The following is a 14,972-nucleotide window of genomic DNA, read 5'->3' on the forward strand; positions in this document are numbered from 1 at the left end:
AGGGGGTGGCAGATATAGATAGGAGGGGCGGTGGACGAAGGGATGAGCAGGAGGGTGGTGGTGGTGGTGGTGGTGATGGTGGAAGATAGGATGGTGGTGATGGAGGGTGGGGGTTGTGGTGGTGGTGGAGGGTGGGGGTGGTAATAGTGATGGTGGGTGGGGGTGGCAGTGGTGATGGAGGGTGGGGGTAATAGTGGTGGTGGAGGGTGGTGATGGTGGGTGCGGGTGATAGTGGTGGTGGAGGGTGAGGGTGGTAATGGTGGGTGGGGCTGGTAATGGTGGTGGAGGGAGTGGGTGGTAGTGGTGATAACGGAGGTGATGGTATTGGTAATAGTGATGGTGATGGTACTCGTGATAGTGGTGGGTGATGGTATTGGTGATAGTGGTGGGTAATGGTACTGGTGATAGTGACGGTGATGGTACTGGTGATAGTGACGGTGATGGTACTGGTGATAGTGGTGGGTGATGGTACTGGTGATAGTGGTGGGTGATGGTATTGGTGATAGTGACGGTGATGGTATTGGTGATAGTGGTGGGTGATGGTACTGGTGATAGTGGTGGGTGATGGTACTGGTGATAGTGGTGGGTGATGGTACTGGTGATAGTGGTGGGTGATGGTATTGGTGATAGTGGTGGATGACTGTATTGGTGATAGTGGTGGGTGATGGTATTGGTGATAGTGGAGGTAATGGTATTGGTGATAGTGGAGGTGATAGTATTGGTGATACTGGTGGGTGATGGTATTGGTGATAGTGGTAAGTGATGGTACTGGTGATAGTGGAGGTGATGGTGATGGTATTGGTGATGATGATGGTGATGGTATTGGTGATGATGATGGTGATGGTATTGGTGATGATGATGGTGATGGTATTGGTGACAGTGGTAGGTGATGGTGGAGGTGAAGGTGAAAGTGATGGTATTTGTGATAGAGGAGGTAATGGAGGGTGGGGGGAGGTTGTGGTAATGGTGGTGGAGGGTGTGTCTGATGATGAAAGATGGAATAGTGATGAAAAAATAAATTAAAAAAAGGTGGTAGTTGGGAAAGAAGGCATGCGAGTAAAAAATATAAACTAATGCCTGACACCTTTATATGTGACAAGATAGCCTTAACAAAATGATCTTTGGGCAATTGTGTCCTTACTCAGCATTGACCCCTCTTCCTATGACACACAACCATCACAGTGTCTCAAACCAAATCTCTCCATCTTGTTTTTGATTGTCCTTTTCTTCAACCCCCTCTCTCATACACTCTCCTATTCACTCTCTCTCCATTTGCTCCACATGGCTGAACCACCCCAGTGTTTTTTTTAATATGCCACCTCATAAACTTAAACAGTACATTCTTCATATATCCTACATTCATCTGTGGTGGTGGTCCTAATGATAACGTGATGGGGGAGGAGGGAGGAAAAGGGAATGAGTATTCTGAGGCTGAGTGAGAGGTTATTGTGGCTCCAGGTTCATCTGGAAGTGAACCCAGTGGACTGCAAAATAAGGCTCCCTTCTGCCGATTTATCTTCCTTTTGGAGATGGTGAGTAAGTTGAGGGATGTTTTAAGTAACTGGGCAGTGAAAGCACCTGGATGTATCAGTGCCACTTTGTGAAGGCGTCCCTCAGCAGCACCAAAGTGCCAGTTGGAGAGGCCAAATGAAAGGCTTGGAAAGGGGGTTATGGGGACAGTCAATGGCGAGGGAGGAAACAGAAGATGAAGACAAACTGAAGTGTGAGTAAAGGGAAAGTTGAAAGGCAATACTGAATGATGAAAGCAAGTGAGGGAATACTGGGTAATAAGGAATGTCAGAGGGAATCAGCTGATAGGATGCAGACGAAGTAATGGAAAAGGATGTAGGTTGGAAGACAATTTCCTGTATACAGTACTTTATAAGAGCATGAAAAACCTCAAATTATTCTACTCAGTACCTAAATGAAAGCATATCTGATGGCAGAAAAAGGTCAACTTCAATTCTCTGGTGGTATACTGGACTGTGATGCCAATGAGTAAGAGTAAATTATAAATACTGTATGGTGATCAAAAATTAGACAAGTATATAAAAGGTAACGATGAAGTGAAACTGGATGTAGAGACAGTGGTAGGGTCTGACGTTGGAGAGTAGGACAAGGCACAAGAGAGGCCATTTACTGTTATGGTGTTTGCATCACAGTCCCACCAGGCACCAGTTCATATCCAGCTTCCTCTGCTAAATATATAAATCTGTAAATTAAAAGTGGAGAGTCCAATGGCTGAAAGAAGAGTGACCAGTGCTATGAAGGCCTTGATATGAAACAGGTCTGAGTACAATGGCTGCAGGACTGCATTTATCTGGCCTTGAGGCTGTGAGGACAGGACCTGTGGCATTGCTTCCACATTTCATTTATCTCAGCTATGACAAAAACTATATAAACTTGAGACTTGTGTATAGCACGAGTGTCAAGGATGCAGGCAATGACTATGGGACTGTTAAGGAAAATACTATATATGGACTGTGTTGGATAGATAGGAGATGCACTGTAATATATTTATTACAGATGTTGGGTAAATATTGGAGGGTAAAGCAATGTTCTTTGTTATAATCATTAAAAAAAATGGACATTTACATAAGCATTGCAGCTACTGGCTTCCACCTGCCTAATATGGGCAGGTAGCTCTACTAAGCAATTTCAAGGGGATGTGTTTGTATGTCATCCTGGAAACCTAAACAGGGTGGGAACATGGAAGCTATGTTAGGATAAACTACTGTACCCTTTTAACTCCTTCATCCTAAGAACACATTTATCATTGTATTTCTGCAATGTCCAAACAATTTAACTTGGTTTAGGAGAGGTTCTTCTCAAAGATGATCCTACAACCCTGCAGTTCAAGAGGCTTCTCCTATGCTAAAGCATCTGGTAGTAGGGTGGTGAACAGGGATGCAAGTTGATGGTGGGAGGAGACATAAAAGGCTAAGAAGACAGCTTGAAATGGTAAATGAATGTGTAAGGAAGTGAGGAATGAAAACTGAGGAAGATACAGAGCTGACAAAAGATGAAAATGAATGAATGAATAATACATGGACACATATATATGACAAAGGCTGCACCCCTTCTTCAACTCACAAGTTACCTGTGATGAACATCTTAAACATTTCAAGATACATACTGTGGCAGGAAATGTGTTTCAACATTTTGTTCTGAATGCTTTATATTAGCTTACTATTGAGAAAAAAATAAAAAAAATAAAAAAAATAAAAAAAAAAATAATAATAATAATTTCTGAAGAGAGATTTTCCTACATGGTGGAACTCAGTATTGATAATATGGTTTGCTTTCACTAAGAAACATGACTATTGTTATCCATGTTTTTATGGGAAAGTATATTCCATGAAACGCATTTGTACAAAGAAAGTGTGGGCTCAACTGGACACATCACACATCAAACTGTCTTGTATGGAGAGGGTTCTACATTTTTTAAATTTATTTATTTATGTTTTTCCAAACAAGCACCCACCCCTAGGGTGAGAATGGAGGTCCTGATGATATGATGATGAACTTGCTATCAGTTATCTAAAGCTATTTACTTCACATCCTTCAAAAAATACTCTTCAAGAATGCTTGACTAAATGAAGGAAACCACTGCTACCAGCTACCAGGATAACAGATAAAGTAATGGAGACAGGGGGAGACAGGGGTAGGGTGATACCTGATGGGAATACAGTAATGAGAAATAAATATGGTTTGTGTGTATAAAAAACAGTGGATGGTTCTTGCTGCTACAACACCTGGCTCATCTGGACATGAATCCAATGGACTACAGGAAGTTGGCCACTTTATCTGTGAGCTCCGCGCGATGTTAAGTAGAGGTTATGTTGGATCTGGATTCACAATGTCTCCCAACTCCCCATCAGCAGAAAGGTGGATGGTGGGCTGCAGTGTTCCACAGATGATCATAAATGGGGAAGCAAAGAGAAGACAGTGAGGGAGGGTGTGTAAAAAGGAAAGAAACAAAGAAAGTGAAAAAAAATTCAACTTGGAACCCTAGAGGGACTGATGCTAAGCTACATGAAGTAAAAAAGCTGACAGAATGAAGGTGATGACAATGCTGAAGTTCAATGATGTACACAAGGTGTGGAAGTTGGTATTAACAGAGGAAGGAAGGAAAAAGATAGGTGAAACTGGTGTACCTACTTGGCTATGAGTTTTGCTCTGCCCTAAGTTTATACCATGTTTACATATTCACCTAACTTTTTAAATGATCCACTTATGTCTAGAACCTTCGATCTCACCCTTTCACACACATTATGAAAAGAGATATAAAAAATGAGTAAAAACACTCATAAACACAAAGCGCTCAGTGTACTTAATCACCTAAGGAAGACCACCAAAACCTGACTATTACAAACAATGCATGTCTCTCTCTCTCTCTTTCATCTTGTTCACAGGTAACAACCACTGAGAATGACAGCAAAATGCAGAGAAACACTGTTCAAGAACCAAGTACAAATGACAGTGACAATAATACTCCAGCACTTATGGCAACTTCCAACTCTTACAGCATTACTGTATACACTGATTTTCAGCTTTTCAATCACCAGTAAAAACGATGAAATCAGAGTACTTTTCTGTACTGAAACAAACAATCTGCTTCAAACAAAACTTCTACTAGCTCAAAAAGCTAATGGCATCAAAACAGAATCTACACTATCACTGACTCAATTTACAGTGCTTTTATTAACTACGTACAAACAGACAACTAAGGTACTGTTGTATATAGAAAAATATAAATACACATTTATTCCTGGCAATATACAAAGCACGAGAAGACTACTCTGTTACTAAATATATAACTCTCACATAAATCAGGTTTGGTATAAGTAATATTTGACTCAAATACACTATACAGAAGAGGGCTAAATAAACCTGTTAGACTTCTTCCTGCTCAATACTACAATACAGTACATGCAGATTTATTCCAACTGCTTAACCCATAATGCTGCAAATGGCATAGGTATTGTCAAATGTAAATTCCTAGCAAACATGTTATTCATTCCACACGTGTCTCAACATTTTTCTTGACACCTGATCCATAGAAAGTACTTTACCAAGACAAGACTTCAAGCGCATGAAGTGACATGAATCATTGTACAATATTTTATAATGCAGCTTTATCACACATTCCCCACACACAAGGCCACCCATCTATATCCCAGCATGACTACACAGTACATTATAACCTGAAGGCAGTGGTGGGCATTAACTCGTTAATCGTTAATAATGGAGCTAATTTTTTTGTTAACGCATTAATCTATTAATTTTTTTAAAGTTAACAGATTATCAATAACTTCCATTAAAATTTCCGCTGACGTAAGTTTATCCATTATTTCTGTTACAAGTCACTTTAGGTCAGAAGCATTTTAAATCGTCATTTAAATTGTCAAATCGATAGTGTCATAGTGACTCTAAGCCAACAGAGCTTTGGACTGTGGAATGATCACAGACTCATCGTGACGGCGTCTCAATCAAGTACATCGCAAGGGTCTATCCTCGTCTCAGTTGTCTGTAAGTGAGACTGAAGTGGGTCAGGACAGATTGGACAGTCAGGAAACTGTTATGGCTAGTGAGGGTGATGTCAGCGAGGCCGAGGTGGATAGTGACTCTGAGATCCCCTGGCCGCATCTTGACAAGTTTGTGTCCTACAGGAAAACAGAGGGCAACAATTATATTTTTCAATGTAAGTTCTAACTGTATTTTTTAAACATTCTGAGGTATTAATAAAACTTTTCTAGCTTTAAGAGCGTCTTTTATAAAGGAAACCAGAGTTTCATATGTAAAAAAACAAAAATTAGCAAGCAGCAGATTAGTGGACTATCAAATTAGTGATTAGCCAATTTAATGTTTCAAAAAACTAGCGGGTTAACGGTTGATTTCCGTTAATTCAATGGCAAAATTAGCGGATTAACTTTAACAGAGCTACTTGACGGATTAACAGATAACGAAGCTAACATTTTTCATTAACTTGCCCACCTCTCCTTGCAGGTAAAGTCATTTTAATCATGACCTACACATCATGGAACACAATACCATTCATTTCAGCCATCCTGCTGTATGTGTACTTTGAATAATACAGTAATATGCAATGAAACAAAGTGTGATTGCCACAATGTGGTTCTTTCAAACCCATCACCAAAAATTGCAAAATAAGGAACTACAGCTTGCATTAACATATTTCTAACTCAGAGGTTTACTAGCATACTTCTCAAAATAAAGTGCTGTTTGTTTCATTACGGACCAAAATAAAAAATTGTCCAATAAAGAATAAATGAACTAAAAGTACAGTACTGCGAACTTCATTGCAAAATTATCACTGTATACTCTCAGTCACTATACAGGCCAATAGCTACTCATCAGTGTAAATGATAGTAAAGCCCTACTGTCACTTGCAGAATTTTTAATCTATCCAATATACCAGTAATAATTAGAAAGCAAGCTGATCTAATCATCAAAGAGTACAACAGCACTCAAGAATCATTAATATATGTCAGCAATTTGCTCAATCTATACTTCAAACTGATACATCTTCTCTTGATGAACTCAGGTCCCAGTGAAAAGTGTACCAGACTTTCAGTATTTCTACCATATCACGTTTACCTAGTCTTCATCATCTGACTCAGCTGCATTGAAGAGATCTATTAGGTTCCTTGAGGTAAGGTTGAATGCTGGCTGTGGCTCCTCATCCACAGTGTTCTTTGGACTGGAGGTATTGAAAGAGAATCTCTTGACTTGGCTACCGTTTTTCTGGTTGCCCGGTTTCCTGTGGGATCGTGACAACGGCGTGCGCCTTCTAAATAAACTTGGGCTGTCCACCAAATCCTGGCCCTCACACAGGCTGAAATTGCAACTTTTATTAGCTTTGGGCAAGTTACATCAATTACTTCATACGAATCTAGGCAAGACCAGGGTTGAATAAAATGACCATCAGCTCCATGGGAATGAAAATGATGAGGAAGATGAAAGATGCAGATCTTTATGTTCCACAATGATATAAAACTTTTCACCTACAGCATATCTTCAGCACCATGACTACTACAACAAGAATAGCACTGCCTCTTTTTCCATAATATACCCAACAGTAAAACCAAATGTCTAAACTTACATCCAGCTCCTACTGAACTGCTTAAATAAAATGAAGTAGCTAAAATACACAGTACAAATAATCACTTTTGTTCTAAAAATTACAATACAGAGATGTCATTATGTTACCTACTTTGTCTGTTGTGTGTGTGTGTGTGTGTGTGTGTGTGTGTGTGTGTAATCCACAGGACCAGTTCCACAAAAACTGTTTACCAAAGTTCCTAAGGGACTTGGGGCTGTTAGGCCAGACTGCCTAGGGAACAACAACTACTACTACTAATAATAGTGTTCCACTTCTACCTATCCATCTGATCTGCAAAGTACCTTACAGCTCCAGCCGTGTGGAAAAGGCTGTGAAAATTTGCAAGACATCACTAGCATATAATGAAGAATAACTGTGCAACATGCAATATGTCTACTTCATCACACCTGTTTCTCGTAACTGGTGAAGTTGTGAAGAGATCCTGGTGTCTCACGTACTTGAAACCGACGGGTGTGGAGTTTGCGCATCGTTTACCCACACTGATTTCACTGCTGGAAGATGAGATGTCTCCTAGTGGGTGGGCCAGGCTGTGGTCTTCATCTTCTGCATGACATTAAAAAGAGGTTATACGAAAACATCTGCAACTATTACCTGCAAATAACTAATCAGATTACCAAATGTAAGCATAATACACAAGAACAATTATGTTCTTATTGTTGCTACTGCTTAACCTCAAACTGCCTGACCAAGCAGACCCGTCAACCACAGACAAGCCTAGGGAACAACACCTACTACTACTACTACTACCACAGTCAAGCAACTGCCCCTATGGGGTAGTCTCACTGGCTCCCTACACCACTGATGTTGTGTCTGTATCTTGATGCAACAAGTGTTGTACAAGGCACCATTATGTATGTTATGCTGTGTGGGCCTATTCTACTGTACGAGCAGGGCATGTGTCATCTGAGAGTCCACCCAACACAATTCAAATTGATGAGTTAGGAAGGCAGGGTAATGTCCTGATTTAAGCCTATTTAGGTGAACTTGATCAACTCTATTTAACCCTTCATATGCAACCTATCTCTATAAAGGTAGCTATTCTGATTGCAATGTAACTTTACTGGGTCCCACAGTCATTTAAGATGACGAGGTATGAGAGCGATCACCCTCAAGCTCCTACTGAAGTACAGAGATTTATGACACCTGCCAGCTGACTGCATACTGTGCTGGCACATGTGCTCAGTGTTTGTCTAGCCACAGTGGGTGAGAGACGTCTGTCTGTGATCCTCAGCTCTCATCCTCCTCTGGAGCTGATTTTGGGAGGTTATGTGGCATCCACAAGCGAAAAGAAAGCTTGAGTATGTCTTCAGTGATGAGGAGAGTGACCACAGTCCAAGGGAAATGCCTAAATAATTAGTAGTTGCGGAAGTTACAAGCACAACCTGCTCGTCTCACCACATCAATGCCACAACTCAGTTCATCCATGCATTAGCCTGTTGCTCTTATGCCTACTACTACCACCGAGTATAAGCATTATAAGATATGTGTGATAAGTAGATACAAAGAAATAATCCATCTATCTATCTATCTATTGCCAGAAACCTTAATCCTGTAAGGGGTAGCTACAAACAAATTGCCTCCATGTCACCCTGTCCCCCGCAATTTCACTGTCTTGCTCCCAGCTCACACCCCCCTCCCTCATATAACATTCCACTCCACCCCTCCATCTCATCCTTGGCCTCCCCCTCCCTCTTCCCCCCTCCACCTCACTCGCATACACTCTCCTTACCAGTCTCTCGCTCTCCATCCTCTCCACATGGCCACACGACCTTAAAGTGTTTCTCCTAACGCTTCCTATCACATCCACACCACAACCCTCCTTCACTTCCTCATTTGTCAGTCTGTCTCTCCATGTGACTCCACATGCTCCCCTCAACTCATTTCCACTGCCCTCACTCTTGACTTGTGTCCTTCCAGCAAGGTCCAAGCTTCACTTCCATATGAAATAATGAAAAATGAAATCTGTAAATTAATACTAGTGACTTAAATGTAATAGTGGAAGTAACTACATAATAAGTGAAATAACTAAACAAATGTATGTAGAAACAATGAATTAATGGCAGAGAGAAATAAGTGAAGTAACTAGACAGTAATACATTGAAACAAAAAAATAATGTGAAATAAGTCACAAATCACATTATTTTGTATCCTATCCACTCTCTGTACTCCACATACATTCCTCAGCAGTCCCATCTCCGCTGCTCTTACTACTGACTTTTCATTTTCATGCCACATCATAGTCTCACATCCTTATGTTAAAGCTGGCATTAACACTCCTTCATGTAAGCCTAGTGCAGCTGCAACGGTAAAGCCTCTGTTTCTTATCAAGGCCTTCATTACACTAACTACTTTCCTTCCGTGTGTCACTCTAATTTCCACTTTTTTTGCACATTTTCCTCTCATTTCCATCACTGTACCCAAGTATTTGAACTCTCTCACCAATTCCAGTCTCTCTCCATTCACTGTAACATCGCACTGGGAGTTAACTTCTCTCTCAATAACCATCACTTTACTCTTCTCTACATTTACTCACAAGGCATGATGCTCACAGACATCAGCAAAACTCCGCACTAGCCTACCAAGTTCTTGTCTCAATCATATACATTCAAACCGTGATTTAAGGGACTAAATGGGGTATCAACTTGTCCCTTACCTGAAAATGTCCCTTGTTTTACCACATATAAAGACACTCTTATTATGAAATGCAATGACTGTTTCACTTATGTACGGTATGTGATTATTTCACTTATCTTACCTATTTATATGACTATGAATATTATTTCACTCTCATCTTAAATGTCAGGACAAACTTGCCTAGCCCCAGGCTCCTACGCTCCTCATGGGGCAATGTAGGATTGGATGATGGATGGATGGATGGATGGATGAATATTATTTTACGGGTACTGTATAAAGTAACATATTAATGTGTATAACCCAGACATTATGTATCATATTTGAATGGTCCTGTCCATTTGTCAGGTAGAATATGGAGTCCCTTAAATCTGAAATCCCATAAATGGAGATCCCTTAAATTGAGGTTTGAGTGTGTGTGTGTGTGTGTGTGTGTGTGTGTGTGTGTGTGTGTGTGTGTGTGTGTGTGTGTATATATATATATATATATATATATATATATATATATATACACATACACACACACAGTAATCCCTCAATTATCTGGACATAATTATAGCCAAAGGCATGCCCGGGTAGTGGCAATATCCAGATAATGAACACTATTCTCCTACCACACCAAGACCCTACCTATATCCACCTCCAACCTATACCAAACTTATTTGTACAGTACCTATGCTTAATTTGGCTGTGTTTTCCAGTTATTCAGGCATATTTAGACAACAAAAAACACATAGCAATATCAAAAGTAATGGTAAACACCAAGAAAACCATGCAGAAAAACCACTGAAAACAAAAAAACACCCAACCTAAACACTACTGTGTGTACAGTACCTCTCCTATTTTTGGCACTGTTTTTGGGTCATTCTGCCATATTGTGACCTCAAAACACACATAGGAATATCCTACTTAATTGTAGCACCAAGGAAACTACGAAAGAAACCTAAAGCTACCTGCTGAAAAATATTCGGTTGGGGTACTTACCACCCAGTGCACCGCTGCCAGGCTTCGTAACCCACCACCTCCAGCAGGTTGTCCCGTGTGGTCTAGTGGCAAACACTAGCACCTAACCAAGGTCAAAGAACTCGTCCTCGTCATCCTCAACCTGCTGGAGCTGGGTGATGATCAGCGATCTGCGGTGCAGTGATGGTGACCTACCCATCTTAGGAGACTCCGAAGACAACCGCAAACTTATGTCTAACAGAGACTCAACAGCTGATGACGGGCTTGGTTGTGGGTCCGAAGGTGAAGGCGGGAAACGAGCTGGTGGTGGTGGTGAGAATGGGCTGGCACTTGTGGGTGTCACAGACTCGAAGAATGAGTCGATCCTGGTCTGACAGTAGGACCGACGATTCTGAGGGAAGATAACAGCATCCTGGACTACCCACAGCTCCATCGCCAGGCTGAGCGGCACCAACTCCCTGTCACAGTGCAGGTGCTCAGCATACTCCAGCATCCCCTCCAGGTAGCCATGGAGGACACTGACACAGGGGAGTGAAGGAGCTGCGGAGGGCTGCGAGTCTGGGTCCTCATCCTCGTCCTCGTTGGTCCCGCTGCTCTCTTCCATGCCCGCAGAGGCAGTAGTGGCAATCTCCTCATCAGACATGGTCTGGTAACCAGGATCGTCACCATCATCGTTCAACCAATCCCGCACATCATCAATGTTCACCTGCTCTCCTGCCTGTCTAACGCGACTGTGGAAATATTCCACGTCAAAGTCCTTGAAGTCGTGCTCGGCTTCGATTCCCTGCAGGAGACGAGACCAATCGCTTTCGAGGGTTTTGACAGTGACTTCCTTCCACGTGTTCGTCCAGTTGAACATGGCAGACTTCACGTCGTAACACTGAAGATTCTGCAAGATCTGCTCCCCACGTGTGTCCTCCACTGCATCCTTGTCCTCCAGCACCACCATCACCTTGTTCAGGAACCTCTGGCAGTATACAGTCTCTTGGCAGCCATAACAACACCCTGGTCCCTTGGTTGAATCAGAGCAGTCGTATTAGGTGGCAAAAACATGCACCTAATCCGTCCATCAAAAGCAACCAAATCCTTCTCAGATGGATGCTCAGGAGCATTGTCCAGGAGTAGGAGTGCCTTCACCTGGTCATGAGCAATGCCAAGGACCTCTGTTAGATAATGGATAACCTCCTTGACGAAATGTCTGTGGAACCAATCTCTGAAGATCTTAGCGGTAAACCTGGCCTTCACAGAATGGTACCACACAACAGGCAGGCTATCCATCAACCCAGGGAGACAACGTGTTGTTTTGCACGCCCAACAACAATGGGTTTGAGGAGGTGCATCCCGTTAGCAATGCCACAGCACAAAACAGAGACACCCTGTTAGGACAACTTCCGACCAGGCACAGACTTCTCCCTTTCCTCAGCCAAGGTGTGGGTGGGGAAGGAGTGGTAGAACAGACCAGTTTCATCAGTGTTATAGACTTGACCAAGGGCAAGGCCCTCATCCTTGATCAAGCGCTGCAATTTCTGCTGAAATGGGTCTAATTCTTCTTCTGACGTGTCCAAGGCTTCGCCGTGTGCCTTACGCCCAGTAAGTCCATGGAGTAGCTTGAGCCTAAAGAGCCATCCCTCGGACGCCTTGAAGTCCAGCATGTTGTGCAGGCGTGAAAACTTCTCAGCACTAGCCTTCACCTCGGTCCCACGCACTAGCACACCAGCACCACGTTGCTAACGAAACTACATCAAAGTTGACCAGCTGACAATGGTGTGCCGGGCCTGGGTCATTACCTTCCTGTCACTGCAAAGCATGCTTTCGCCAAAGTCCTGTCCATACTGCATAAACTTGTCGCGTGACCTCTTGATATCGAACAACGTTGAACGGGCTAGATCACATTCGCGAAAAATGCATCCTGTGGTCCAGCCCGCGTCAACCCTGCCCAATATTTCTTGCTTCTTCTCCAGACTCAGAACCTTCCTCTTCTGCTTCTCAGGTGGTGGTGGGGCCATCACCACACACACAAGAATGCAGCAGAGCAGGGTCACAGCCTGAAGAAGGTAGGGAACCATCGAAAAAGCAACCGTAGTCACAGCCATCGTTGCAAGCGGAACCACTCATAAGGGGCGGAAAGGCAGGAATTGAGGTGTGGGCCTCTGTTCATCGGCATGCAGTACAGTACGGCGCTGCCATATCGCACCCAACGGTTGCTTCCGGGCACAGAGGAAGCCGCAAGCAGCAAACTGACATCTGTCTACAAGGTTCACTTCCATTTGCCCAGGCAAGGGTTAGTACGTGACGGCAACAGAGGATGACCAGTATATCACTGCCTCAGGTAGTGTATGACTCAAGCGGCCTGCCAGGCAACTCTGACCATCCGGTGCGGAAGTGAACTGGCGTGTGTGGTGGGGGGTTTCTGCACTAATCCCAGAGGCCGGGGGACTCCCGCCATTCGGTGTAGGGCTGGACGGGCAGTTTTACCGTACATTTACTCGTGGGGTGTGGTCTGTATTACACGCACGGTGGCCACCGGTACCCCTCTGCCAGGAACAACGCTCGCCTCCTCCATTAAAAAATAACCATATGATTTTCTTGAAGATATACTCAATGTCTTCAGGCAAAATTACATAGGATATCTTTACCTAACCTTACCAAACCTAACCTTTCCTAATAGGGCTGCTTGGTTGAGGTGGCTGACTGTGGTATTGAAACAAATACCCATACTGAATGGATTTGTATTGTGCAGTACAGTATTGTACTGTATATACTGTACTGTACACACATACAGTAGTGTACTGTTTACAGTACAGTATTGTAGTACTGTACTACTGTATGCACTGGCACAGAAATTACCGTACTGATATTCTGTCATCATGGTGTGTGAGGGGATCTCTTTGTGTGTGTAGTGCGTGTGTGTCTCCCGGTGGCTGTGTGATTTTAGACCTTCGATAGAGAGGCGGATGGGCGCTGTCACCAAACATTTACTCGTGGGTTGTAATCTGCATTACACGTGCAGTGGCCACCTACGCCCCTCAGCTAGGAACCATACTCGCCTCGTCCTTTCAAAAATAACCAAAGAATTTTCTCACAAAATATGTTCAATATGTTTCCCAGGCAAAATTACATGGGTTAAATAAATGTATTTTACCTTACCAAACCTAACCTATCCCAGTATGGCTGCTTGGCACAGGTGGGTGATTGTGGCATTGAAAAGAATACCCATACCGAATGGGAGTGTACTGTACATACACACATACAGTACTATACTGTATACAGTACAGTACTGTAGTACTATCATATGTATTGGTACAGAAATTACTGTACTGTACTGATATTGTACTCAACGTGGGAAGGTCTATCTCCCTCTCTCTCTCTGTCTCTTTGTGTGTGGTGTGAGTGCCTCCCGGTGGCTGAGCGATTTTTGACCTTCGGTAGAGAAGCACACGGGCAGTCACCAAACATGTACTCGTGGCTTGTGGTCTCTGTTCGATGGTGGTGGGAGTTGGGCAAGGCTTAGCCCTGTGGCTGTTATGGGGGCTGTTAGTGAACATGTACTTGTGGCTTGTGTTAAACACGTGAAGGCAGTGAGGAAAGAGCAAGCCCGGTGGCCAGGCGATACTAGACACTGGGTGGGGATGCGTAAGGACGTTTTGACACCACCTGCTGGTTACAGTCATATTGCTCGGGTCCTGGAGGTTTACTGGGGGAGATTGGACAAACGCGCAACTTTGACCATTCAGTGCAGGAGCGAACGGACATTTAGCTCCGGTTGTGGGTTATGGACTTCTTCCTGTTCATGGCTCGAACCCAGCGGCCACGATACTCAATGTTTGGATGTGTACGTGTAAGCTGACCAGCCGAAGTTCTCAGGAACTTTTACGTCCGGATAACAGCGAGTAAATTTTGGATAATTGTTTAATAGAGACAAAGCCCAGTGTCCGGATACTGAACATGTTCAGATAATCAATGTCTGGATAACTGACGGATCACGGTATATACTGTATATGTGTGTGTGTATATATATGCTATATATATATATATATATATATAGCAAATATATACAGTACCCTCACGTCCAGCACAGTAATATTGTCATGCACGGGTCATGTGTTGGACCAAAAACGTGTTGGACTAACAATAGAGCTTATGGGGAAAAATAAATTATGTCAGCAACCCTAGGAAGAGTCACCCTAAATACCTACCATATACCTATACATATACTGGTACTATTGTAATT

The 14,972-nt window shown here is 42.9% G+C and overlaps 1 protein-coding gene across 1 annotated transcript in view; it reads right to left on the bottom strand.

Annotated features, from left to right (window-relative positions):
- Positions 1 to 14,972, bottom strand: part of LOC145398641 (membrane-associated tyrosine- and threonine-specific cdc2-inhibitory kinase-like) — a 43,063-nt gene that overhangs the window by 4,153 nt on the left and 23,938 nt on the right. The window contains exons 9-10 of the mRNA XM_080271445.1: positions 7,534 to 7,687; positions 6,622 to 6,859 (exon numbers count right to left, since the gene is read on the bottom strand). Of these exons, the coding sequence (XP_080127571.1) occupies positions 6,622 to 6,859; positions 7,534 to 7,687 (392 nt within the window). The remainder of the gene's footprint in view (positions 1 to 6,621; positions 6,860 to 7,533; positions 7,688 to 14,972) is intronic.

Source organism: Coenobita brevimanus, chromosome 46, assembly GCF_032717465.1.
Source record: "Coenobita brevimanus isolate Jiangsu-jjx chromosome 46, ASM3271746v2, whole genome shotgun sequence".
Lineage (NCBI taxonomy): Eukaryota > Metazoa > Arthropoda > Malacostraca > Decapoda > Coenobitidae > Coenobita > Coenobita brevimanus.